At 47.2% G+C, this 25,650-nt stretch overlaps 1 protein-coding gene across 7 annotated transcripts in view; it reads right to left on the minus strand.

The window, feature by feature from the left end:
• The window catches only part of LOC144096744 (uncharacterized), a 135,810-nt gene that overhangs the window by 74,124 nt on the left and 36,036 nt on the right, over nt 1-25,650 (minus strand). For all 7 annotated transcript variants that reach the window (XM_077629595.1, XM_077629597.1, XM_077629594.1 and 4 more), the window contains exon 7: nt 10,182-10,224. In XM_077629595.1, the coding sequence (XP_077485721.1) occupies nt 10,182-10,224 (43 nt within the window). The remainder of the gene's footprint in view (nt 1-10,181; nt 10,225-25,650) is intronic.

Consider the following 25,650-nt stretch of genomic DNA (forward strand, 5'->3'; position numbering starts at 1 on the left):
CGCACACATACGCCGGTCTGCACATGTGTGCAGCAGCAGACATAAGCAGGCGTAAGCACGGCACCCAGATCCATCCCTGCCAGGTGTTGGCACTCGTGCAGTCTGAGCCGGAACCAGCGCAGCAGTTCTGGTACAAGGCTCTCCTGACTTCCACAGGGAGAGTCTGAGCTGACTGCAGCTGCCACAGCTACTCTTCCCAGCGTGAAATTCGCAATCAAGTGCGACGGTGCAAAGAGGAGATACATGGAGACAGATGACCATTTCCAATGCCTGATGAGGGGTGGCGCTGAGTGCGTGGTGAATACACCTCGCAGGCACCCACAGAGTGACCGCTAAAAAGTAGGGGTGTGTGAATGCTTGAATACGAATCGAACAGCAAATTTTCGAATTATTCGATTCACGAATCGAGTACGTATTATTCGGGTAACCGAATATTCGGTATTCGGGTGACCGCGCCGATGCGAGATCTGCCTGGAAGGTCACTATTAGTGACCATGAAAAGAGCAGCGTCTACTCCTATTCACCATTTAGATCACGGGCCATCCTACTCCAATAATGATTCATTCATTCATTCATAAGGCAGGCAATTATGTTGAAATGTTTAGTTTGCAGAAGAGACAGAAGCATGCCACATCTAGAAAACAGCAGCACTGAACTGAATAAAACGGATGATGATGAATGCAAGCAGTGTCACCTGTCGAGTGCAAGAAGTTTCCTACTCCTAGTTGTACGCGCGCCCACGCCGCCGCACTGTCCGCGCTTCACAGTTCCGTGTCTCTATAGTTCTGTTTTCCGCGTCTCCACGCTGTTTCGTTCAGGTCTGCGGACCAAAGACGCGAAAGGATTGTATCGGTTTGTGTGCAGTGCGTCTCAACAACATGGCTGATCGCACGAAACGTGCGATCTGGCAACATTTCATCAAGGATAATCCGCAGGAAGCGACATGCACGGCGTACAATGCCAAACTTCGGACGCCGTTGGGCACGACACCGCCGGCGAACCACCTAAAGAACAAACATTACGCTTTGCACAGCGTGTTTTTGGCGGAAAGCGGGAAGCGAACAAGTTTTGGCAGTGCACTGCAGCCTTCTATCAAATGTAAGTTTGACACAGCCAAGGAGTTGTCGCAGCGCCGAAGGCAAGAAATCACGACGCGGATTGCTCGGATGCTGACACTCAACCTGCAGCCATATAACTTTGTTGAAAGCCGAGGGTTCAAGGAGTTAATGCATGACGTGGAGCCACTGTACAAGGTCCCCTCTCGGACAACTTTTTCAAGAACAATCATCCCCGACCTGTACAGGGACACTGTAATAGCTGTCAAGCGGCGAATTCACGCCGGCCTGCAGGAAGGCGTACAGTCTTTGTCATTGACAGTGACATGTGGACGTCGAGGTCAAACCAGAGCTACATTAGTCTCACGTGCCATTACTTGACCTCGAACTTCGAAATCCGGGCGTTCACGTTGGCAACCAGCACATGATTGACACTAACACTGCATGCAACATCTTAGCACACCTGGAAGCAATGATCAGTGAATGGGATCTGCCACTGCAAGAGGTACCTATTTTTGTTTTGACTGACAATGCTCGAAATTTCTGTGCAGCTCTCCGGGACTTTCAGTGTACCCCCATGCAGTGTTTGGGCCATACATTGCAATTGGCCATCAAGGATGCCAAGGAATAAAGTGCAAGAGTGCCTGCCATTCTTAAGAAATGCTGTTCAATAGTGGGCCAATAACAAGCACAGTGCCCAAGCTGCAACAAGACTAAAGGACTGCCAGCGGCAGATGGAGCTACCCCTCCTGGAGCTCGTCCAGACACCAGGTGGAATAGTGCATAGCGAGCATGACATGCTGTCACGTCTTCTTAAGCTTAAAGAGGCAGTTTGCCTTGAACTTGCTACGCCTGAGACAGCGGTATCCAACATGACACCACAGGAATAGAAAACGGTGGCTGGACTGGTCAAGGCCCTTGAGCCAATTGCATCAGCAACAAAAGACCTGAGTGAGCAGAAATACGCAACCTTGTATTCCGTGATAACATTCCTTTACGGAACGCACATGGTGCTGAAGGACTGTGCTGCAGCGGATGACGACACGTCACTGTTCACAAAAAAATTTACAAAAAGTGTGAAGGCAAGATTTCCTACCACAATGAGCAAAAAGAGTACATCAAGGCAACAGCATGTGACCCACGAATCAAGAACATCTTCTGTACAGAAGCTTTGCAAGAAACAAGGCTTCTGGAACTTGCATGGAGTGAGCTGCAGAGTTCGTCAATCCCACCACCCACTGACTGTGCTGAGCCCTCAACATCTACAGCACAAAAGCAGTGTAGTGCCAGCATATGGGACAATATCGACAAACTTGCAATGTCATCCAGGAAGAGACACAACCGTGAATCAGGTAACATTGATGAATTTCAGTGGTACCTTCGCGAGCCAGGTTGCAGCAGATATGAAGACCCTTTTGCGTGCTGGAGGAAAACAAGGCAAGCAGAACTTCCCCAGTCTGTACAGAACGGCCATGAAATACCTGGCTATACCAGCAACGCAAGTTCCAAGTGAAAAACTGTTTTCTACAGCTGGCAACATTGTCACGTCCAGGCAAGAAAAGCTGTTGCCGGATCACGTGCAGCAGCTGCTTTTTTTGCATGAGAACTTGTAAATTATAAGCACTTCAACACATGTTTGAATAAATTTGTTACTATTCGATATTCGATTCGGTATTTGTGTTTTTTCTTGATTCGATTCGATATTCGATTCAAGAGATACTATTCGGTATTCGCACACCTCCACTTAAAAGCAACAGCTGCACAACGACACAATCGTAATTAAAACCAGAAGTTAGAGGTCCCAAAAATAGGTCAGCTCCATGTGTAGGTCAACCCCCTCAATTTCTGGCGGCCATTTTAGCAAAAGGTCATCATTGGTTCAATAAATGTGACAAAACTTGAAACTGTTGCGTCGATCAGACATCGAGAACTCTCGGCCTAAGCACCAGTGCTTCTTCGGGTTCGCACAGATGTGGCAGCCAGTTTTGTTTTATGTTATGATTGGGTCACCCGATTCGGATAGAATAAAAAAATCCCCATCATCTGTGGTACACTGAAACAGCAAGCTTTCACAGCAGTGGTACCGATAGGCTCATTGTCTAGAGGGCGCTACATTGCTGCGGATGCTAGTCACTGGAACAAGAAAAGTACAGCAACCATTGCCAGAGCCGCCGACCCGCCGCCATATTTGGTCCAGCGCCACTGAAGCGACGGCTGCGCGCTGTGCATTTTATACAGAATAAATTAGGTTTTGCGAATTGTGCGTGCTTTTACAGCAATGAATGAAGCATACCATTGTTCACTTGCTAATTAACATATGCGAAAAAAGGCTGTAAATAATAAGGTGCATGGAACGAAAATCTGTCCGCGGCTGTGTGGCCAATGTGTCACTCGGACATTAGAAGGCATGTAAGGAGAGAAATTTGACCTTGGCTGATATGGGCCAAAACCGATGTCTAACCAAATTTCACTACCGCAGACACAATGGTGACCTCCAAATTTGGCCCAACCCACTCCCAAAGTTGGCCCACCCGCAACCGAAATGTGACTTCCGCCGATTTGCACCAAAATCGATGTCCAACCTAAAATCGCTACGGCGAACGCGTTGAAGACCTCCAAATTTGGCTCAAACCACTCCCAAATTTGTCCCACCCACCCTTGAAATTTGACCTCGGCCAATTTGGACCAAAGTCAAAATCGATGTCCAACCTAATTTCACTACAACGAACACGATAATGAGATGATGACCTCCAAATTTGGCCCACCCACCGCTGAAATTTGACCTCGCCAATTTGGACCAAAATCGATGTCCAACCTAATTTCACTACCGCGAACACGATGATGACCTCCAAAATTGGCCCACTCACCCACCCCTGAAATTTACCTTGGCCAATTTGGATCAAAATCGATGTTCAACCTAATTTCACCAAAGCGAACATGATGACCTCCAAATTTGGTCCACCCAGCTCCCTGAAATTTGACTTCGGCCGATCTGGACCAAAAGTGATGTCCAACCTAATTTCACTACGGCGAACACGATGACCTCCAAATTTGGCCCAGACCCCTCCCAAATTTGGCTCACCCAGCCCTGAAATTCGACCTCGCGTGATTTGGACCAAATTAATGTTCAACCTAATTTCCCTACGGCGAACATGACGACTTCCAAATTTGGCCCCCCACCCTTGAAAATTCGACCTCGGCAAATTTGGACCAAAATCAAAATTGATGTCGACCCTAATTTCACTATGGCAAACACGATGATGACTTCCAAATTTGGCTCGAACCATTCTAAAATTTGGCCCACCCATCCCAGAAATTTGACATCGGCCAAGTTGGACCAAAATCGATGTCCAACCTAATTTCACTACGGCGAACACGATTATCTCCAAATTTTGCTCGAACCACTCCCAAATTTGGCCCACCCACCCCTGAAATTTGACCTCGCCCAATTTGGACCAAAATTAAAAGCGATGTCCAACCTAGTTTCACTACAGTGAGCACGATGACCTCTAAATTTGGCCCGGACCACTCCCAAATTTGGCCTGCCCACCCCTGAAATTTGACCTCGGCCGAATTGGACCAAATGATGTCCAACCTAATTTCACTATGGTGAATACGATGATCAGATTGATTTATATCTCAGTGAAGTATTTCAAACACTTACCTTGAGGGCTGCTTTTTTTGAGAAGCTAACGTCATAAAAATAAATTCGGAAGTAGGCTTGAGGAGCTTTAAAAGTGCATTAAAGAGGAATCTGAACTCTTCTTTTTACCGCGGTAACTCTATCTACACGTTCCGGGCATTCTTAGAAACTTCGAATTATTGTCCAGTGCAGCCGATTTCCCTAATTAAATCGGAATAAACGTCCCGGCTGCCACCTTTTTTTAACTCAACGCGGTAGGTAGGCGGAGTTAGCCAATGCGTGGAGTGCCTTTAGCGGCCTTTAGTCCAGTAGCGGCTTCACTTTCGCTTTTATTTAGTTTTTTAGGTTTCTGTGAATAAACAGTTTTAGTCACAGACAATATAGCCGCAAATAAGGCCCACGGAAATAAAAATACATGTGGACTCTGATTTACGTATCACTACGCCAGTGGCAGAGCGGCAAGCCGCCATGGGACTGGCTGACGCGTTGGTTGACTCCTCCTACCTACCACGCTGAGTTAAAAAAAAGGGCGGGAGCCAGGATGTTTAATCCGATTTAATTAGGGCAATCTAAGAATGCCTGGAACGTGTAGACAGAGTTCACGCGGTAAAAAAACGAGTTCCTCTTTAGTGCACCTTCAAGAAGAGGCATGTGACACTTATCTCGTGATATAGGAAAAAAAAATGAATGCCGAGCACTCACAGACCATTCACAGCTCGGCACATGTGACGTTGCAGAAGTGTGGATGAAAGAGCATGCATGTAAAAAAAAAAACAAGCAAAAGCAAGAACGAGAGAAAGTGATTGTAGCTGAAGTTCTCAAACAGTCAGTTTTCATGGCGCACTAATCATTGTGTACCTTTTTATTTTATGTGTGCCAAAAAGCTTCAGTTTCATGCGAAACACAATAAGAGCTGCCCGGTGCTATTTTTGTGCCTGTGCACTTTCTCTGGCAATCACGTGAAACATCCTGCACTGATATCGGGCAACATAAATAGTCACAAAAATTATAGCTGCGAATATTAAAAGAAGCGCTTACCTCACAAAGGCGAGCATTGTTCGTAGGAACAAATTTCTTCTACTGGATTATGTGGAGCCATATAGCTCGTCGCTTGGAGTCTTTTTTTACGCTGGGAATGGCAAACAGCGTTTTGCCCGATTCCTGCCGATTGCAGCACCCAAAAGCGCAGCACCCCGGAATTCTTCGATGTCTTTATGCAGGCATCAAATGCACAAGCATCAATATGCGACTGAAAATACTGTGCACACTTATCTCAGCCTATAAGAGCAAGTGTGTTGTAATGCTCCGGACGATCTGTGTGTCGGCGGCCGGATCGGAGAGAGAAGCGAGAGCACCATTCATGACGGGGAATGACCACGTGACTGCAGAAAACAAATCGGGAGCGCGCGCGCGCTGGCACAGCGGCCAGAGAAGACAAATGCGGTACTTTTCCCATTCCAGTGACTTTAGCGGATGCTTGCTCTTTTGGTTTGAATCAGAGAAATACTCCACCAAGACGTACCACAAAACAGAACTGACTGCTGCCAAATGGCACCTCTGTGTGAAATCAGCTCCAAGCAGGTGGTTAGGCAGAGGCAATTTTTTTTTAGATTTTCTCTGATAATGCAACGGTTGACGCATTTGCTTTTAAGAAAAAAAGCAGCATTTGCACAAGCTTAGTTTTGTGAGCAAGAGTTGATATATTATCATTCCCTGCATCAGTCTGCAAGACGTGCACTGAGAATGCCATGGGTGCTTTAGAGCAAGAATTGAGAATCTCAATTTAGAGCAGCAACCATCTCATATAAATGAATTGCTTATAAGTAATCTAAAGTTTCTTCACAGGCATGCAGATTTATTCTGCCCCTGCATGACTGAGCAATGGATTCACACATTCACCATGTACTAACTCACGCTGGGAAAGAACGAATGCTTTTCGGAGGAATTAAATGCAGGGGCAGAATAAATCTGCATGCTTGTGAAGAAACTTTAGATTACTCATCAGCAATTCATTTATAAGAAATGCATTTTTTACTCACCTTGACAGAATGGCACAAAACACAATGGTTGTCTAGGCCAGGAAGGCAATCTTTGGGGACTGCAGTTGACCCTCTCAGCCATAGCCCGAAAACAGTGATAATACGCTACTTCTGCAAATCGGTGGGCAGCCACACCCAACAAGTAGGATGCCAGAAAAGGAAGGTGCTGCCACCCACCTCCACTTCCTTTAGATTCATGACTGAGCAATGGATTCACACATTCACCATGCATTAACTCACGCTGGGAAAGAACGAATGCTTGTCGGAAGAATTAAATGCAGGGGCAGAATAAATCTGCATGCCTGTGAAGAAACTTTAGATTACTCATAAGCAATTCATTTATAAGAGATGCATTTTTTACTGTAGGTGTTTCTATACATTCCCCTCTTGTTTGAAAATGTCATGACAACTGTTTTACCAATCAAAGAACACTGAAAAGGCCCTAACTTTTCTCAATCAAGAAGTGAGGAAAAAGTTGAGAGTACAGTCCATAGTCGCCAAGCAAGGTACAAGGGCAGGCCAGCCTGACAGAGCCTTACAGTTTGCCGAATTGCACTCGACTGTCTCTCATGTTTCTCCTCTATGCCAACAATGCACATGATTTCCATCTCGATGGCGGTGACCTCATAAGCTAGCATCTTGATAGCGGTGACCTCATAAGCTAGGTGAGTAAATGCACTAAAGAGGGAACGCCCCAGTTAGACCTGTCTTTTTATAGCAGAAAGCTGTTTCAGGGAGCTCACCACAAGTTCAGTCCCGGCTCAGGCACACCCTCGCCGTGCCATTCTGTGCAGCGTAACTGCCAAGTGTGAAAGAGAGGAGAAGGCCAGGCCGGCGTATCTGTGTTTCGAGGTGCTTTCTGTTCCTGCAGGCTCACGTGTTCTCGTGCCTCCGTTTACTCCTCCTTCCTCCGAAAGGGTCAATTCAGGTGGCTTCCAAGACTGCGCTAGGTGTGCCCGTTCACTTGGGCACCAAAACAGCACGGTTACCATGCCAACTCTGCGCTGCATCTAGCCGTCGCTATAATAAAGACTCTGGATTGTCATTTAAACCTAACACACTGAATTTAGTGGGGGTCACTATCATTTGTCACTTCCTTCCATGCGAAGAAGGCAATGGATCCCGGCTATCACTTGGAAGCCGCGCCCGCTATGCAGCTGTCAAACAGCAACAGGAATGCCCCTGCAAGGACAGCTTTTCGCTGAAATGTACGTGTTAAGCAAGAGCAGAGCCCAACCAATTTTTCAATTTATGACCAGGTTTACATCAAATTTTCACTGTTTGCACATTTTCATGTGCTGATTCCAAAACTGCAAATGTTTTTCTCCTGCAGCAGACAGTTTTAGATATATCAAGGAAAGTATGTGTTTTGTTTGGAGGAAGCTTGGTTTATAAACAGACCTTGTGGAGAAGATAAATGTTCTAGAGTCACTGAGGAATGCATCATTATCAGCTTGACTGCGCCCACTGCAGAGCAAGGGCCTCTCCCATGTCTCTCCAATTAACTCTGTCCTGTGCCAGCTGCAGCCACCCTATGCCTGCAAACTTCTTAATCTCATCTGCCCACCTAACGTTCCGCCACCCTCTGCTTGTCTTCTCTTGGAATACACTCAGTTATGCTTAAGGACTAGCGGCTATCTTGCCTTCGCATTACATGCCCTGCCCAAGCCCATTTCTTCCTCATGATTTCAACTAGGATGTCATTAAACCACATTTTCTTGAGGAGTGCGATAATGCATAAATTCTAGGACGATCTGACAAAAGTTTTCAGCTGGTCAAACTTGATTCGAAAAGACCAGCGCGGAAACAGACAGGGACACGAGAAGAAAAAACACTGACGACAGGACGAGCGCTGTCAGAAAACTTGACAGAAAAAAAGCTCATTTTGATGACTGAGACATGATTTATTTTGTAAACTTTCTTAATGAAGCAGTGGTTTCAAGTTATTATTACAGCAGAGCCAGTGCATTTATCTTTCTACCACAAACACAATTATAATAACAGCTGATATAGAACTGGAGATATCGCTCTTCCAAAATTCTGAATGTGCCGAAAATGCAGTTTTGAGACATCAGGAAAAAAACTTTTTTTGCCATACTTTTGCAACACTAAGGCTAACTAGTTATGACCGAAATGAGTTCTGGCTGGTTTCTGGTGTGGACGCCCCATTTTCCCATCAACATAGTTATGCTTGCAACAAGAAAATTGCCGGCGAACATATGGCATGGTCTGGAGGACTGTACCCAAGGCACTGCCTTTGCATCGCGACCTCCCTGAAGTTGTTGCCAAAGTTTAGGCGAGCAAGTGTCACTCACAACGACACTGTGATCCCAATCAGCCCCTAACTAATGATAAGTGCCGTTTGCTCGTTGGTCTTGCACCTTAAAGCATTGAGAAGCAAGCTTATTCTGTCAAGGTTTGCGATTCTACACGTTGCAGCCACTAAGTAAGCTCAAACTATCGCGCCGTTGCTGGCTATCAATGAAATGTGCTTGGGTATCACTTTCTAAGCTGCACAATCACAACTGCACTGCCTCTACATGGCCGGAGTAGCCCTAAGAGAAGACTGTCTTCACTCCTCATTGTTATGCCGTTATCAGGCAATTGCAGCTTATCGGGCATCAGCACTTCGTCGCTGAACAAGACGCGACGATACGCTGTATCCAGCCTGCTTTAGATCTATCCCTTTTCTTTCGTTTCCTTTTAGACTTAGCATTTTCTGCCCCATGAACCTCGCTTGGTGCTAAGGCGTGACTGTAGAGGAAGGAAAGCTCGGGAGGGGACTTAACTATCTGAGCTGCATTACATAAGATGTGCTGGAAGTCGCACGTTCTCACAATGGTCTTTGGCAGATGGCACAGCCGACAGTAATGTTGGGCACAGCGGCATCATCTGCTTCATTGCTGCGTATGTGCAAGCCCGCTGAGGGGGTGGCCAACTAGTACAGAAAATATGATGTAATGGCGTCTCCTGAATTCTTTCCTTCTTGCATGGGCACGACCAAATCACAATTGCGCCAGGCACAAGTGGCCGACGCCACCAGCCTGTCAAAAGTCACCATTTCGGTCACGTGATTTGGGAGACCATTAACAGTGCACCTTTCTCAGAATTTTGTTCCTCTGTTTACAGCTTTGAGTGCTTGCTCATGGCCAGCAACCCTAAATATGGGACTAGCCTGAATCGCACCTTTGAAACAAAACTAAAATAGTGGAATGCGTGTTTCTCGAACTGCAGGCGATCAAAGTTCAATTTAAAAGGCCGCATGCGCAGACTCATGCCTTCGAAACGCTATAATGCACAAATTAGGCCGATATTTTTGAACAAAAATTCATAGATAGCTGCAGAAAACCCTCAATCTGACTTTTTGACCAATTTTTGGCCGCGAGGAGCCTCAATGAAACACGCTGATTTCTCGAAATTGCTCAAGTACCCCTCGCCACTCACCCTCCTCCTCCTTGGCTTTCTTCTTCGAGGTCCTGTAGGAGGCCTGCAAGCAGAACAAGTCATTACTTTACCAGGAACAGACACTGACGTTACAAATGTAGCCATACTGCGTTTATGCAAATGCTACACGATGAAACCAAATTGTTGGCTAAATCGCTTTATGTCTTCGTGAAATGGTTACCAGTATTGTCTTCTAATTGTGAAACAGTATTTCTAATTTTGCATCTTGTGTTAGCCCACTCCTGCTTATGGCCTATAACAAGGCTAGCAGTATTTTGTCAGTAAATAAATAAACCCTGCATGACCGTATCCTACCAAGCCCCTCCGTAAGGCCACACTAGAAACCCCAACCAAAACTTCCCTCCTTTTGTGACTGCCTGTCAAGGACAAACTCTGGGAGGACTTGTCCACCATGAAGATAGACAAAAGCACTCAGCCAAACTCAGCCAAACAGAGTTGCTTGCTCAGGAGAAGGCCAATGGCATGCTTAACTGTGTAAGGTAAATTACAGAGGCTATCTCTCAATTTCAAGTTGGCAAATATAAACACCGCATATGGCTGAACCTGGCCGCAATGAACACTGCTGGAGCAAAACTTGCGATACAACCAAAATCACATTCAATGCACACATGTGGCCCAGACACCCCTATCCCACATTTTAAACAGTGCCTTAAACGTGCATATCTGTGTAATCCTTTGGACCAGTCACGACGCTTGCCTCTGAGTTCCACCATCAGGCACAGACCAACCAGTCTGCAAAGCAATCTGTAGCCTTCCAATCACTCTGCCCTGTCTAGCTGTTGATGCATCTTGTTAAACCATGCAGTGAGACTTTTATTTCAGCATGCCAATTAAATTGAAGCGTGGCCAATGCATTCTCTGTAGAGCTGAGATACCCACATTATGTCACAGTGTGACACACTTGACTGGAAGTTCTGTTCATTCCAGCGAACGATGTCGCCTCGATACGTTAGAGGCGCCCTGCTGGCAGTCAGCAAAAAGCAAAGAATGTGCCTGCAAAACAAAAATGCCCAGTGCACCTTTGCCAGAGGAAAGCAAAATGAAAGAAAATGCCATTCACTTTGAACACAGTACAAGAAACTTATGTATGGTAAGGTATGGTCATACCTGTGACCCAGTGGCGGGCGCTAAGGTTCTCTGGCTCCAGACAGGCCGCCATTGGAAACTGAATCTGGCAACGTTGTTTAACGCTAGAACCTTATCTGGTGAAGCTAGCCTAGCAGTGCTGTTCGAGGAACTAGCGGGCATTAAATGGGATGTCATAGGGCTTAGTGAGGTTAGGAGGACAGATGAGGCGTATACATTACTAAAGGACGGACACATACTATGTTATCTTGGATTAGCAGACAGACAAGAACTAGGTGTGGTATTTCTTGTCAACCAGGATATAGCTGGCAACATAGAGGAGTTCTACAGTTATAATGAGAGGGTGGTACAAGCTGAAGGTTGTGCAGGCCTACATGCCTACATCCAGCCATGATGACCAGATCGTTGAAAGCTTCTATGAGACGTGGAATCGGCAATGAACAAAGTAAAATCACAGTGCACTGTACTAACTGGCCACTTCCAATGCGAAGGTGGGCAAGAAGCAGGCTGGCGACCAGGCGGTAGGCGGCTATGGGATAGGATCTAGGAATAGCAGGCTAGAGTTACTAGTAGAGTTTGCAGAGAGAAATAATTTATGGACCGTGAATACCTTCTTCCGGAAATGAGTGCTATAAGTGGACGTGGGAAAGCCCCAATGGAGAGACTAAAAATGAAACAGACTTGAAATACTATACGCTCAATCTGGCATCGTGTGGAGCTCCTCAGAAAGGTGCGTTCTTGCGACCACAGAATGGCAAGGTCAAGAATTAGCTCAGACCTGAAGAAGGAGCGCAAGAAACTAGGAAAGCGGAAGGCCATTTTTCAGTTTCTAACCGAAACATGGTTAATGTGCCCAAACTGTTCCACCACGGGTCAGTGCTTTTTAAGTAATGTAAGTTAGCAGTTGCTGTTATGGCTTTTTCTGTAGCAGAAACAAAGAGTTTAAATTAACCTGTGTTGTATCGCCCATATCAGCAAACAGTGATGAAGATGTGATTGAATTAATATGAAATAAAGTAGCTTTTACGGGGGGAAGAGGGGATCGAAGGTGAACTTTTCTATTTTTCGACTTAGAGCGATAAAATTTTGCAGACTGACTTGAAATAGCATCAAACAGTCAGATTTAAAGTTCAGAATGACATCTTCAGTAGGTTCCATTTTAACACTGTTGACATGCTGTTCACATGCTGCTTGCTCGTGAAAAACCTAGCATGACAACAAAACAGGCTACATGTCTATAAATGCTTTTAATATTTTTGCAAGAAGTGTGGTGTAGATCAAGACTCAATTATTTTTTTAATTTCTCTCACCTATTTTTAAATGACAGAATATGCACCTTCTTTATGTGTAGAATGCATCATGCTCTAATTACAAAGTAATAAAAACACGTGAGCCTAAACGGTAAATCTGAGACTGTCTCGATGGAAACTGCATTTCAGTGATTACAAAAAACAAACGAGGTAAAAATCCATGCGCCCATTGCTGCGCCATGCTTTCCATAAGCAAGGTATTAAGCTCAAAACTAACTTTTGAGAAAACAAGCCCGAAAGTTCTGAACTAGCACACACTGTTTATGTGTAGATGCCAACAAAGATTTCTTTGGTGCACTTACAATTTATTTTTGGGTGAAATATTTCAGTACAACATCGAAACAGTGTTGGAGATACCAAAAAGTGTACTTTACAAAAATCGACTTTTTTCGCAATTTTTGCGAACAGAATGCTGAGAGCGGTGGGCATTCTATTCAGTGACCGCCAAGTACACTTATTGCTAAGCCGTAGCCGAGTCATTCAGTTCTTTGTGGGTGCAAGTGAGCCCAAATAAAGAATTTTGTTTAGATGCCATTTTCGCTGTCTTCCTGCTCTCCAGACTGCAGTTACCCCTACGCAACCATCTGGTGAAGGTGCTAATGAATGTCACTGTCGCCCTCACCCCCTGGGGGCCGCCAAAGCAGCCCGAACTGCCTCGAAGATCATGAGAAAGCTGCAAAACTCGTCCCAAGCGAAGACAAAGTGCAAATCAGCCGCTGTCTCCAGAGGCGTTCACCTGACTACTATTGGACCACACATGAGCAAAGAAGGACTCCTCAACGCTGATGACAGCCATAGCTACGACACCAGCCCCGAATGCTGCCCACGCTCACTGGGCAAGGATCCTGAAGAATGCCTCGACCAGTTTGACCGCATACAACAATGATGAGCAGACTAAAGTGAGCCAGGTTTTCTTTGCCCTGGAAGGACCAGCCAGAATTTGGTTTGAAAACCTTGAAGCTTCTCTAGCGGTGTGGGGATCATTCAAGTGGGAGTTCCTGAAGGCATTCACAAGCATCGTCAGGAAAGAAAGAGCTCAGCTGCTTCTACGGTCATGCATCCAGCACCGAAACGGGACAGTGACCACATAAGTACAAGACATGAAGCGCATTTCTTGACGTGTCCATCCTGACATGATGGAAGAGAAGTTGGACCTTTTGATGCGTGGTGCTAAAAAGGCACTTTTCGTTGGTTTGACCCACAATCGCCCGAAGACTATTACAGAATTCACCAGCAAAAGCAGCCACCATTCAGCAAACCATGAAATCAAGAGCCTGCCATTTCCCCTGACAAGCAACCTCATCAACCCTCTCAAATGACACAGCATGCGGAGGCAACCTGCGGGATGTCATCCGTACAATTGTAAGGGAAGAGCTGCGCCGCCTGTTAACATCTTCCAACCAGCCTCAAGTTGAAGAAATCGTCTGCGAAGAAGTGCAGCTCTCCATCATTGACACCTCCAGCTGAGGCTCCAGCCTTGACCTACGCCCGTGCAGTCCTCAGCCCCAATGACACACCCTAAGTCTGCCTCTTCGATGAGAACCAGGAAATGCGATGCCTGGAGGACTTCTAACAATCGCCTACTATGCTTTTATTCGGGTGAAGCCGGCCATATTCTTTGTCACTGCCTGTACCGCCATATCGGATCTCGTGGCTTTGCTGTTGACGCACCATGACCAGGCTTCGGCCAACGTCTGCAAGAAATAGAAGAGTACCTGCGTCGAGAAAAGTATGTGCCGAACTACCTTTCGCGCTCATCATCGCCGTCAGCCCCGCATTTTTCATTGCCACGCCGCAGCTATGCAGGTACAATAAATACGAGGAAGGCCTCCAAGCCCCAGTAGAGGAAACTACAGACCGCAACCTCTGGAGGCGAGGTTGCTCACGAGCGAACCACCGAAGATCTTCAAAAAACCGCGCCACATGAAGCGCCGTCCCCGACATGCCGACGCCGCATAAAATGACAACCTCGACACTTGCCGCATAGCTGAGGAAAGTCACGACAGCTTGGGACAGCTCACAGATTCACACCGCAGGAGGCCACTTTATTATGCCACCAGGACGGTGTACAGCGCGAGTGACTGTAAAGGGACATACCTATCCTCCGACCTGCATTGTGCTACGCCAGTGTTCCCGCAAGTGATCTTGGGGATGGATTTCCTTAATGAGCATCAGGCGATCATTGACCTGTGATCCAAGCTGATCACGCTTTCGAAGGAAGAGGCCATCCCTTCGATGAGAACTCTGGAGCATCACGTCGCCCCGAGTGTCCAGGAAGAACAAGTGAGCATCCCACCCAGCTGAAGCATCACCATTACTGTAGGCACCACAGAAACCAATGACACTGAAGCCATCATCGAGGGGAACATGCCATCGCTTCAAGACCGAGGAATTGGCATCGCCAAGCTGAAAAGTACTGCTGACGAACTTCAGCAAAGAATAGCGGCATGTTAATACAGAAACGATGATTGCTTTCTTCGATGAAATATCCAACACATGAGACTCCTTTGCCCTCTCCGACCGGACTTCAGAAGATTCCCCTGACAAAGAAATCTTTCCCACTTTCGACATCAACCCTCTCTTTTCTCTTTTGACAGCCAACCTTTTGGCAATCGCAAGTTATGCAACGGCTTAGATAGGCAAGCTTGCAGGGGGGCACCAGAAGCTGAAGTGGACAGAAAATGGGATACCTTCATAAAGTGTAGAGGGGACGCATCCTATTTGATCAATGAGAAAAATAGTTAGAAGAAAGAATGCCCAATGGATAGTCACAGTTCCGACTGTGACTACACATACATTGGCGAAACCGGAAATTTCGAGAGGCGGCTAAAAGAACATAGTAACGATGTACGTAACAAAAAAGTGGATTCAAATGCTATCGCCGAGCACGCAGTATCTACAGGTCATGACATCGACTGGGGTCGGGCACACGTGCTTTCAACGGAAAAGAAGCTATACCCTCGCCTGCACTTGGAATCATTAATCCTCCAAACTACTAGTCACACCCTCAACCGCAACGATGGAAATCTTAACCCAATCTACGCACGCTCCCTGTGCCCTCTTTTCAAGCATATGTAATGCCACTGAGCTGCTTGCTTCATTTCAATGTGAACAAGGCTCACGTACGGGAGCCGAAACGTCTGTTTTTGTTTTTTGTTTTCTTTGGTCGGCGCTCCTTCTTCTTCGTCAACAAAAACAAGATGTTCCCGCGGTGAGGACAGATGTGTGCAAACTAGTAGCTCAGGTAGAGATACTGGCGCCTGATAAGCTACATTCCCAGTCAGAGATGACTGTTAATAAGGTCAGTCAACTAGATGGGACAGAGGATCTGGCATGTGGAGGCTTGCACACCGAAGGTCAGAGTTCTGAAACCTGTGTGGATTCAGGGACTGAAATAACGTTACCAGGAGAACAAATTCAGTCACTTTCTAGGGGTGAGTGCTCTGAAGAAACAAAACAGGAAGGTGCGGTTCTCCAGGTAGCGGACACTAATCTGACGTGTGTGCCGATGACTACAGCTTTGACAGCTGCAGCGGTTAGACAGCAGGGCCCAACCTTGTGTGTCGTGCCAGAAGAGATAGGCATAGGAGTGTTAGTCACTCCTGTGACGAACATGCCGTCAGACCAACCCAATATAGACCAGACCCAGGAGACACATCAGTGTATTGCTTTGCGAACAAGAGTTCAGCATCACACCCCAGCCAGTGTGCGTTAACTCTGACGCAGCATCAAGGGTCAAGGACGGGGAGAAGGCGGACCTGATTGTGAGAACGCTCTTTGCAGTCGATAGTAATCTAGCCGCCAAAGATGAGTTGTTTTGCCAGCCGGTGCTGACACTGTGCGCGCTGACAGATCTAGCTGAAGGTGTAGGGCAGCTAGTAACATCGGAAACACACTCGCTACTAGAGCAGCCAGAAAGGGACCAGCCAGATGAAGAACATCAGAGCTCAGATTTCGATGAGCGTTTCAGAATCTCGCACGAATCTGTTCGAGACAGACTGGAGGCTTCAGTGGAGCTTCAGGCAAATCCGGAAGCTGCAAATGTTTCTGCATCAGATTGGGAGCTGACAGGGACAGCTGCAAAGAGTTTCGCAGCACATAGGAAACTGGTGGATGCGGGCAATGCCTCCATTCCTGTAGGTTTCCACATGGAGCAACCTGCCCCATTAGCAGAAGTGTGGAAGCAAGGCAGCGAAGATGATCGTAAAACGATAACGAATGAGCACATGCTTTTCTTTGAGGAGAACGCCGGCTGCCAACGCTGGAAACAGCTAGCACTGCCGGAAACTGCATGTCAAAATGTAGGTCAAGTTGCCGATGACAGGCCGAACACTATTCTAAAATTCAAAGTAAGGGCGAATGCAGACGCAATACCAACAGCAGCCTTCGTGGCCCGTGGGGAGTCTGTAAGCTCTATTAATTTTGAGAAAAGCGACAAGAGAGATCCGATAGCGGCGGCAGCCTTTACAACCGGCGCCGTTCCGGATAAATCGGAATTTTGGTCCAATCTTGTGGATAACGCTCAACAGAAACATAATGTTCTGTTTCGAGATGTAGGCGGCTAGAAATCATTTCTGCCAATCTGGTGCACCGATCTGACATGGTGGATTCTGGAATGTGCAGACTCGTGTTCTACCCCTGTGTGCGGATTGAAATAACCACAATATGCGTGTGTGTGTGCACGGTTGTGTGATTTTTTTTTTTGTGTTCCGGCAAATTGTGACTGAACTATTATGTCACACTGACAGCAAGTGTCCGCGTGACATTCTTGGTTGGGAGGTGTGGAGTTCGCTGACCGTTCTTCGAACGAAGACTGAGAAAGGCCGCGCCAGTGTCGGCGCCGCGTGCCGCATCAAAGGGAGCCGTCTGGTCCCTACTTCCTCCGTCTTGCAGCGGGCGTCCTTGTTTACCCGCGCCGCCTCGGGCATAATCCGCCTTGAAAAAGCCTAACCAGATACAGCTGTCGACATGTGTGCGTCGTCAAGGGGCGACGAGACTTCGGCGATGCGGGAGAGATACAGCTGGATGGGGACCGAGTGCTGGGTGACCAGGAAACGGATTATTCCCTTAACGACTGTGTTCTCTTTGTTGCTGTCAACAACCTGAGTCATCGCCTCGTCGGCACATGTTCCTAGCATCTGTGGTGCCGTGGGTGGCGTGGGGAACGGAAGTCGCATTTGTGTTGTTTGTGTGGTTATTTGAAACCTCCTTTCCAAATGTTTTAATCAGAACTTTTTCCCCAATCTCTGATCAGTGGGCAGACCTTATTTTCCTTTCCCTAACCACTGATTGGCAAGATGGGTCGTTTGTTATCTTATTGGTTGCTGTCCCCGCTAAGGGCGGAGACAGAGGGTTTAAAACCAAGTGCTCTGGGTTGAGCGGGGGCTGAATTCGTCTGATCCACGATTTAGTCATGTAAATAGTTTTCTCCTTGCTTTGTTTCTTCTCGTTTTTTTTACCTATGTTGTAAATAAATAGTTAACCTTCTCCTTTCCTTGAGTAATGTGATTGTTTGCGAGTAGAACCACAGGGTCATCAAGAAACCCCGATTTCATCATCAAGTAGTTTCCTCTCATCGCCACCGAAAGGGGAAACTCAACTAGGGGCACTTCACATCCTACTTATGGCAATGGCGAAAAGAGTATGTTCACAAGGATATCTTGTTGCATGCATCTACACTCACAGATTTACATATTTTTCTCTTTGCGAGCAAATAACAGTCGAAACACTCATCACACAAGGAGTCCATCATTAATGCACTTGAGATGGTAGTCCACAAGCACTCACACACACACTCAGGTGGGGCCACCGTCCCGTACGTTCCTTGGCCCGCGATGTCTGATCCATCTACCTAGCACAGGCGGCTCCCTGATTTGTTCCTGGGTCAGATGCGTGGACTCATGTAGTGTAGATTCAAAGGTGTAACTCCCCCTATGCAATTCCGGAACACCTTTTATATCCCCAAACTCTCCGTCAGACTCAAAAATTACGCCTACGTTGTTTACTTTGGTGTAATACTTTCTTAGTCTATTGGCGTGCACCCACCGCTCAAAACCATCTCTGAACTTGACAACATAGCTATTGGGTCGTCTATGCTCTTTAATCGTTGCTGGGCCCACCCATTTAGGTCGCATCTTGTTCTGCTGGTTCGTATCTAACACGAGGACTTCCTCACCCTCACAGAACCCTTTTGCCCGTGCCCTTAGATTGTATTTCTCCGCATACGCTTTCTGCAGCTGCTTGATTTGGTGATCTACCCTCTCTGCTACTTCAGCCATTTGGTGCTGCAGCTTCATCAGATACTCTGACGTAGCCTTATTTAGGCTCGTAAGTGGTGTCCAGTTCCCTGTCCATGTCTTTTGAAGGATGCTTAATGGGCCTTGAGGGACGCGCTCATACAGAACGTCAAACGGGGACGCTCCCGTGATCTCGTGTGGAACTTCTTGATATGCCCACAGCATGCATGGAATAAACCGGTCCCACCCGCGCGCGTGGTCACCTATTATGTGTCTGAGCATCGCCTTGAACGTGCCGTTCCAGCGCTCAATGAAGCCATTGCTTTGCGGATGCTCTGGCGTTGAAAACCTCAAGTTTATCCCCCAGCACTGCATAAGTTCCCGAGTCAGTGCTGAGGTGAAGTTTGTTCCCTGGTCGCAGCAAAACAGCTGAGGGACACCGAACCGCGCGAAAATGTTGAGAAGTGCTTGACACGTGGCCTTAGCTGTTAGTGAGCGCAGCGGTATCATCTCTGGCCACCTGGAAGATCGATCGATAACACATAAAACGTATCGATGTCCCCGCACTGATATGGGCTCGATAGGTCAAATGCAGTCCAAATAAATCACTTCGAAAGGTTCCCTTGGCTGAGTAAGCGGTGCGATCGGTACCCTATCTGTCGTCTTTCTCCTCGAAAACGTTTGACAAGTATGGCAGGTTTGACAATGCCGTCTGACGTCGGCAGCTAGGCTAGGCCAGAAAAACACACTGGGGATACGCTGTTTAGTTTTCTTTTCAGAAAAGTGTCCTCTGCAGGGCATATCATGCGCAAGAGTCAGCACTTCTTTCCGACGACTCTGCGGGAGTACGAGCTGTCGACACTGTCTGCCATCCAACACTTCCTGGTGAAAGAGTAGTCCTTCTATTACCATTTTATGCGTTCCGGCCTGCGCCTGTGACCAAGAGTCTGCCAGGGAGGCATCTCCTCTTTGCTCACTGGCGAACGTACGGTCCGCCATGCTCTCGTCTGTCTGCGGTGGCGCGAGCTGTGTACCTTCTAATGCCCCGTTTTCTTCTGCGCCCTCGCTTGGTTCAAATTCCAACTCCCGTGATCTGTTCTGATCATGTTGTGCGATCTCGGTTTCTGCTTGTATTATCCTCACCGCGAGATCAGCGGCTTCTCTTTGTTCTCTTTTGAGTGCCTCGAAAACGTCTGGGGTCAGTAGGGCATCGACCTCTCCAGTTAGCTCATCCGTAACCGCGCATAAAGTGACTAGTTGCATGCCTGCGCCACTATCTTCCGTGGGAAAGCCCAGTGGAACATAAAAGAGCTCGGCTGTTACGGTGTGCCCAAACGCACCTCGTAAGCGTACCGTCCCACTTCCCTGCTTCCAGACTTCCTCAGGCACCACTTTTCGTCTCAACACGGTGATGTCTGTGCCTGAATCGAGGCACGCTTTGAGCGGTTGTCCCCCACATACGAGATCTACCCATGTCAGCCATGATACCGGCCCCAAACCTCTTGTTGCCACCTCAGCTCGCGTTACGGATTCGACCGCGGCTCCCGCTGTCATCTATGCGTCCTGCTGGTGACGACCTAGCTCATTACCAGACATTACAATGGGCCCCTTCTGTGGACAGTTCCACTGCACGTGACCGAATTTACCACAGCCATAGCATTTTGGCGGTTCCCTGTGCTCGTCCTTGGATCGAATTCCTTGGTTCCGTGGCTCGAGCGGCTTTGGCTCATACTTTTTCGGCTCCTCTGCAGCCCTTTGACGGCTGCCCACGCCTACTGTCTTCATATTGTTCGACAAGTTGCGCAAGCTCCTTGGGTTTCAACCACGTATCTATCTCCTGTTGGAGAATGTACTCATGCATTTTGTCCGGCATAGTCTGCTTAGCGCGGTCTGCCACCATTAAGGCCCGAACGTCCTCTAATGTTCTCACTTTCCTACTTTGCAACTAGTATCCAAGCGTTACGTCGAATTTGGTGACAAACTGACCCCAGCTTTCGACATCTTTTCTACAAGTGTAGAACCTCCGCTTGTATTCTTCAGCAGTTAATCTGAGCTCCGCAAGTACTAGCTCCCGAATTTCCTTGAAACTCATTACCAAGTCGACCGACTGGTTAGCCACGAGTTCCCGAGTTTTTTCATTCAGGAAGGGCATTATAATTAGCCCCGCGATGTCATTCGGTATCTCGCAGGCCCTTATCATATTTTCGGCGCTTCTGAACCATGCAGGAATAAGGTCTTCCGACTGTGGCATTGGCGCGAGGACTGCCCTAAGATCATCCGCGTGCTGACCCAATTTTTCCCTTCTGCTGCCATTTCCCGAGGTGCTCTGACCTCTCTGAATCAGCGTCTGGAGCTGAATTTTTAGCCTAAGAGCTTCAATCTCGAGCTCCTGCTCCCTCAAGTGCGTGCTACCCTGGCTGCTGTCACTCGCCGCTCTGACGATCCCGGTCACGGCACCAGTTAAACTTCTTGGCCTTCTCCTGATGGGATGGCCGGATTGGGCTAGTCGGTTGCTCCTCGCGAGCGGTGAATGATTGAGGGCACGCTGGCCAGTGATCGAATATACGGCGGTTAGTGGTACAAAGAGCACTTCGGGTTTTCGTCCGCTCGTCCAGCGACACGTTGCCGGTTGCGGCACCAGTTCCAACTCTTAAGACAAAACTTATTTATTAAAGACGGGATTGATAAAAAAGGCATATGAGCAAAAGGCAGTTTAAAAAAAGGCTTATAAAAAATGGCTGTTAAAAACGGCCGAGCTTGAGACTCAGCGCGCTCGTCCAAAGCCGTTTCCCGCGGGTTTTAACCCCTTCGATAATTGGGCGGAGCTTTAGTAAACCAGCTCTCGCCCAATTTGAACCAATAGCAAAGCAATTGCATTGCATGTACTAGTGGGCGGAGCCCAGGGCTTGAAAGTCCGAGCCCAGTGGACCTCGCTCCTCCTGGAACGTGCAGGGCGCGTGACTCCGCGTACGCAGCTCGCTGCATTCTCATTCCACCAATTGCCACGCATCGGAACTGCCGTCTCCGTTGACAGCAAAGGAATGTCTTCCACGGGACAAGGATAACTGGGCGCCGGAACAGAAAGGATCAGTGCCGTAGCTCACCCTAAGCGCGGGTTTGACGTACATTCCTCGATTTCCCCCTGGGCATGACCGCTCCTGGCAACAGGCGCGGGGGGGGGGGGGGGTCCATCGGCCCTGTGGGCTTCCACTTAACAGTAGCCAACATAAAGAAGCTTAATATGAAGAAAATCGAGCATGCTCTGAATAACAGAGGTAGCCTAAAGGTTAGGCATAGTTAAAAACCAGATTTATGCATGAAGAGACAAAGAGGACCATGTCATTAGTAATATGGATAAGATAGAGTACCTGAGGAGTTCTACATAAATCTATACAGTAGTCAATGTAATCAGAAAGTTAATGAGAAATACAGTAGCACACAGCAATGCAGCATCCCGCCAGAATGAAAGAGGAAGTAAAGAGAGCCTTAGGTGCAATGCAAAGGGGAAAAGCAGCTGGTGAGGATCAGGTAACAGCAGATCTATCAAAGGACGGAGGGGAGATCGTGCTAGAAAAACTTGCCACCCTGTATAAGCAATGCCTTATGACCTCAAGAGTACCAGAAGCTTAGAAGAACGCAAACATTACCTTCATACAGAAGAAAGGAGACGTCAAGGACTTGAAAAAGTACATATCGGTCAGCTTACTGTCCGTTGCTTACATGGAACACACTAAAGTAATTGCTAATGAAGTCAAGACAACCTTAGACTTCAATTAAGAAAATGATCAGGCAGGCTTTCGTAAAGGATATTCCAAAATAGTTCATATTCACACTATCAAACAGGTGACAGAGAAATGCACAGAAAATAACCAACCCTTAAATTAAGCCTTCACTGATTACGAGAAAGCATTTGACTCAGTGGAAACCTTAGCACTCATGCAGGCATTGCAGAATCGGGGCGCAGAAGAGCCTTATGTAAAATACTGGAAGATATATAGCAACTGCACAGCTACCATAACCCTTCATAAAGCCAGCAATAAAATTTGAATAAGGAAGGGTGTCAGGCATGAAGACACGATCTCGCCAATGCTATTCACCGCCTGTTTACAGGAGGTATTCCGAGGCCTGAATTGGGAACAGTTGGGGACAAGAGTTAATGGAGAGTACCTAAATAATCTGCGAATCGCTGATGACATTGCCTTGCTGATTAGTCACTCACGAGATGAACTGCAAATAATGATCAATGAGTTAGAGAGAGCAGAACGGTGAGTCTAAAAATTAACATGCACAAAACCAAAGTAATGTTCAACAGTCTAACAGAGGAACAGCAGTTCACAATTGGCAGCGATGTGCTGGAAGTGGTAAAGGAATACATCTACTGAGGGCAGGTAGTGACAGCTGATCCAGATCATGAGAGGGAAACAACTAGAAGGATAAGAATGGGGTGGAGTGCATAGGGCAGGTTCTCTCAGATCATGAATAGCAGGTTATTATTATCCCTCAAGAGAAAAGTATACGACAGTTGTATTTTAGCAGCACTCGCCTATGAATCAGAAATGTGAAAAGGGTTCAGCTTCAGTTAAAGACACAGCAACGAGGTACGGAAAGAAAAATGATAGGTGTAACGTTAAGAGACCAGAAGAGAACAGAGTGAGGGAGAGAACAAACGCGGGTTAACGACATCCCAGTCGAAATCAAGAGGAAGAAATGGGCTTGGGCGGGGCATGTATTGCGGAGGCAAGATAACTGCTGGCCATTAAGGGTAACGGTTAAGGGTAACCGAGTGGATTCCAAGAGAAGGCAAGCGTAGCAGAGGGTGGCAAAAAGTCAGGTGGACAGATGAGATTAAGAAGCTTGCAGGGATACTGTGGCCGCAGCTGACAAAGGATGGGGTTAATTGGAGAGACATGGGAGAGGCCTTTGCCCTGCAGTGGGTATAGTCAAGCTGACAATGATTAAGAGGCAATCATGTTGTCTGGGCTAATCTTGAAGGCAGAGAAGTGCCAGTTCGCCTATGAGGAGTGGCTCTTTCCAGATCATATCCTAAGCAGAGATGGAGTTCGCCCAGACCCCCAGAAAACAGCTGTCATCGCAGTTTCCGCAGCTGGTCGACAAGAAAGCTGTGCACAGATTCCTTGAACTGAGCACATATTAGAAATGATTTGTAATAAACCTAACGTGCATTGACAAACATTGCACCCAGCTGATAAAGGCAGACGTTCCATTTGAATGAGAAGTGCCGCAAGCAGAAACCTTCCAAGGAAATTCAGCGTCGTTTACAGCCCCACAGATCCTCACGCACTTTGATGAAAATGCAGAGAATGAAATTCATGCCAACACAACCAGTGTGGGCCTAGGCGCCGTTTTCATTCAGGTAAGCGATCAACTGGAGAAAGTAATTGCACGTTCTAAATGTTCACTGCCAAAAGCCGAGGCGGACTATTCAACGACCAAGGAATGCCTTGCCATCACCTAGGCTACATCAAAATTCAGTTGCTGCCTGTACGGACAACCCTTCAAGGTGGTCAGCAACCACCACACACTGTAGTGGTAGCTGTGGTGGTAGTGGTGGCATGTAATTCGAAGGCAAGATAACCGCTGATCCGTAAGGGTAACGGAGTGGATTCCAAGAGAAAGCAAGTGTAGCAGGTGGTGGCAGAAGGTTAGGTGGGCGAATAAGATTAGCAAGTTTGCAGGCACAGGGTGGGCGCAGCTGGCAAAGGACAGGGTTAATTGCAGAGACGTGGGGGAGGCCTTTAACCTGCGATGGGTGTAGTCAGGCTGATGATGATGATGATGATAATGCCGATGTGTTGGCTTGCCAGTTTGAAGCAGGGCTGAATGGTGGGGCCTGTTGGTACGACATGCTGAAGAATTTTTACCAGCCAAAGGAGACAAGTGCACAAGAGAGGACCACACAGGGCAAGGGCTGGGCTAACAACTGAAAATTTCATTGAAGAAAGACCACTCAGTAATACGCCCAAGCATGCACCAGGCGAAGGCTGGTAAATAGACAACATCATTTAAAAAATCAAATTCCTTAGATGTGACAGCAAGAGATGGGGAACTGATACACGTTTCGCTATGCGGAAGGCCTCATAAATTCCATGTGCCTTATGAGTCTTTGCATGTACAAGGATGAAAACTTGAGAAAAACATGGGGAACATTTCTTGGGAAATCTGCTACAATGCCATGCAAGATTAGCGGCACCAACCTTAGTTCAGTTTGAAGGACCCCTCCAGCAGCTTTGCTCGATGGAGCCAGTGCCTCCATGGGTTCGACATCAATGTTGTCTACTAGTCTGAACGCAAGTGCGCCAATGCCTATCGATCGCCTGTCAACAAGGTGCCGCCAGAAGAGCACAATGCAAACGGCATTTTGGGACCACGAAGCATCAGTGACTTTCGGTAACAACACTTGGACCCCGACCTCCAAAATCTCATCAAAGCCAAGCTTCTTTACCCCCCGCACCTTTCAAGCGCGGATTGTCTTCTTCTGCTTAAGGGGAGACCCAGGTCTTTGAGAAAAAATGGTGAACAAAACCTGTTTCTTGAAGTATTCTTTATCCCAATCTCGAAGCTATAAAGTACCTGCTTCTAAAATATCAATGTCTTCCAATGAGGATTTATACAGATATCAGCAAATAAAGTCAGTAACGGGACCATCCTGGCTCATAAATATGCCTCCGGAATGGCGAAGTTCAACATCGCGCTCCGCGAAAACGGCTTCAGGGAGAGCGGCCATTTTCGTCTCGTTTGAAAGCTACATCCTTCTACTATCTAATTTTAACGGGAAACTTTTCTCCGGCCAGCAAC

Source organism: Amblyomma americanum, chromosome 7 (genome assembly GCF_052857255.1).
Source record: "Amblyomma americanum isolate KBUSLIRL-KWMA chromosome 7, ASM5285725v1, whole genome shotgun sequence".
Taxonomy (NCBI): Eukaryota; Metazoa; Arthropoda; class Arachnida; order Ixodida; family Ixodidae; genus Amblyomma; species Amblyomma americanum.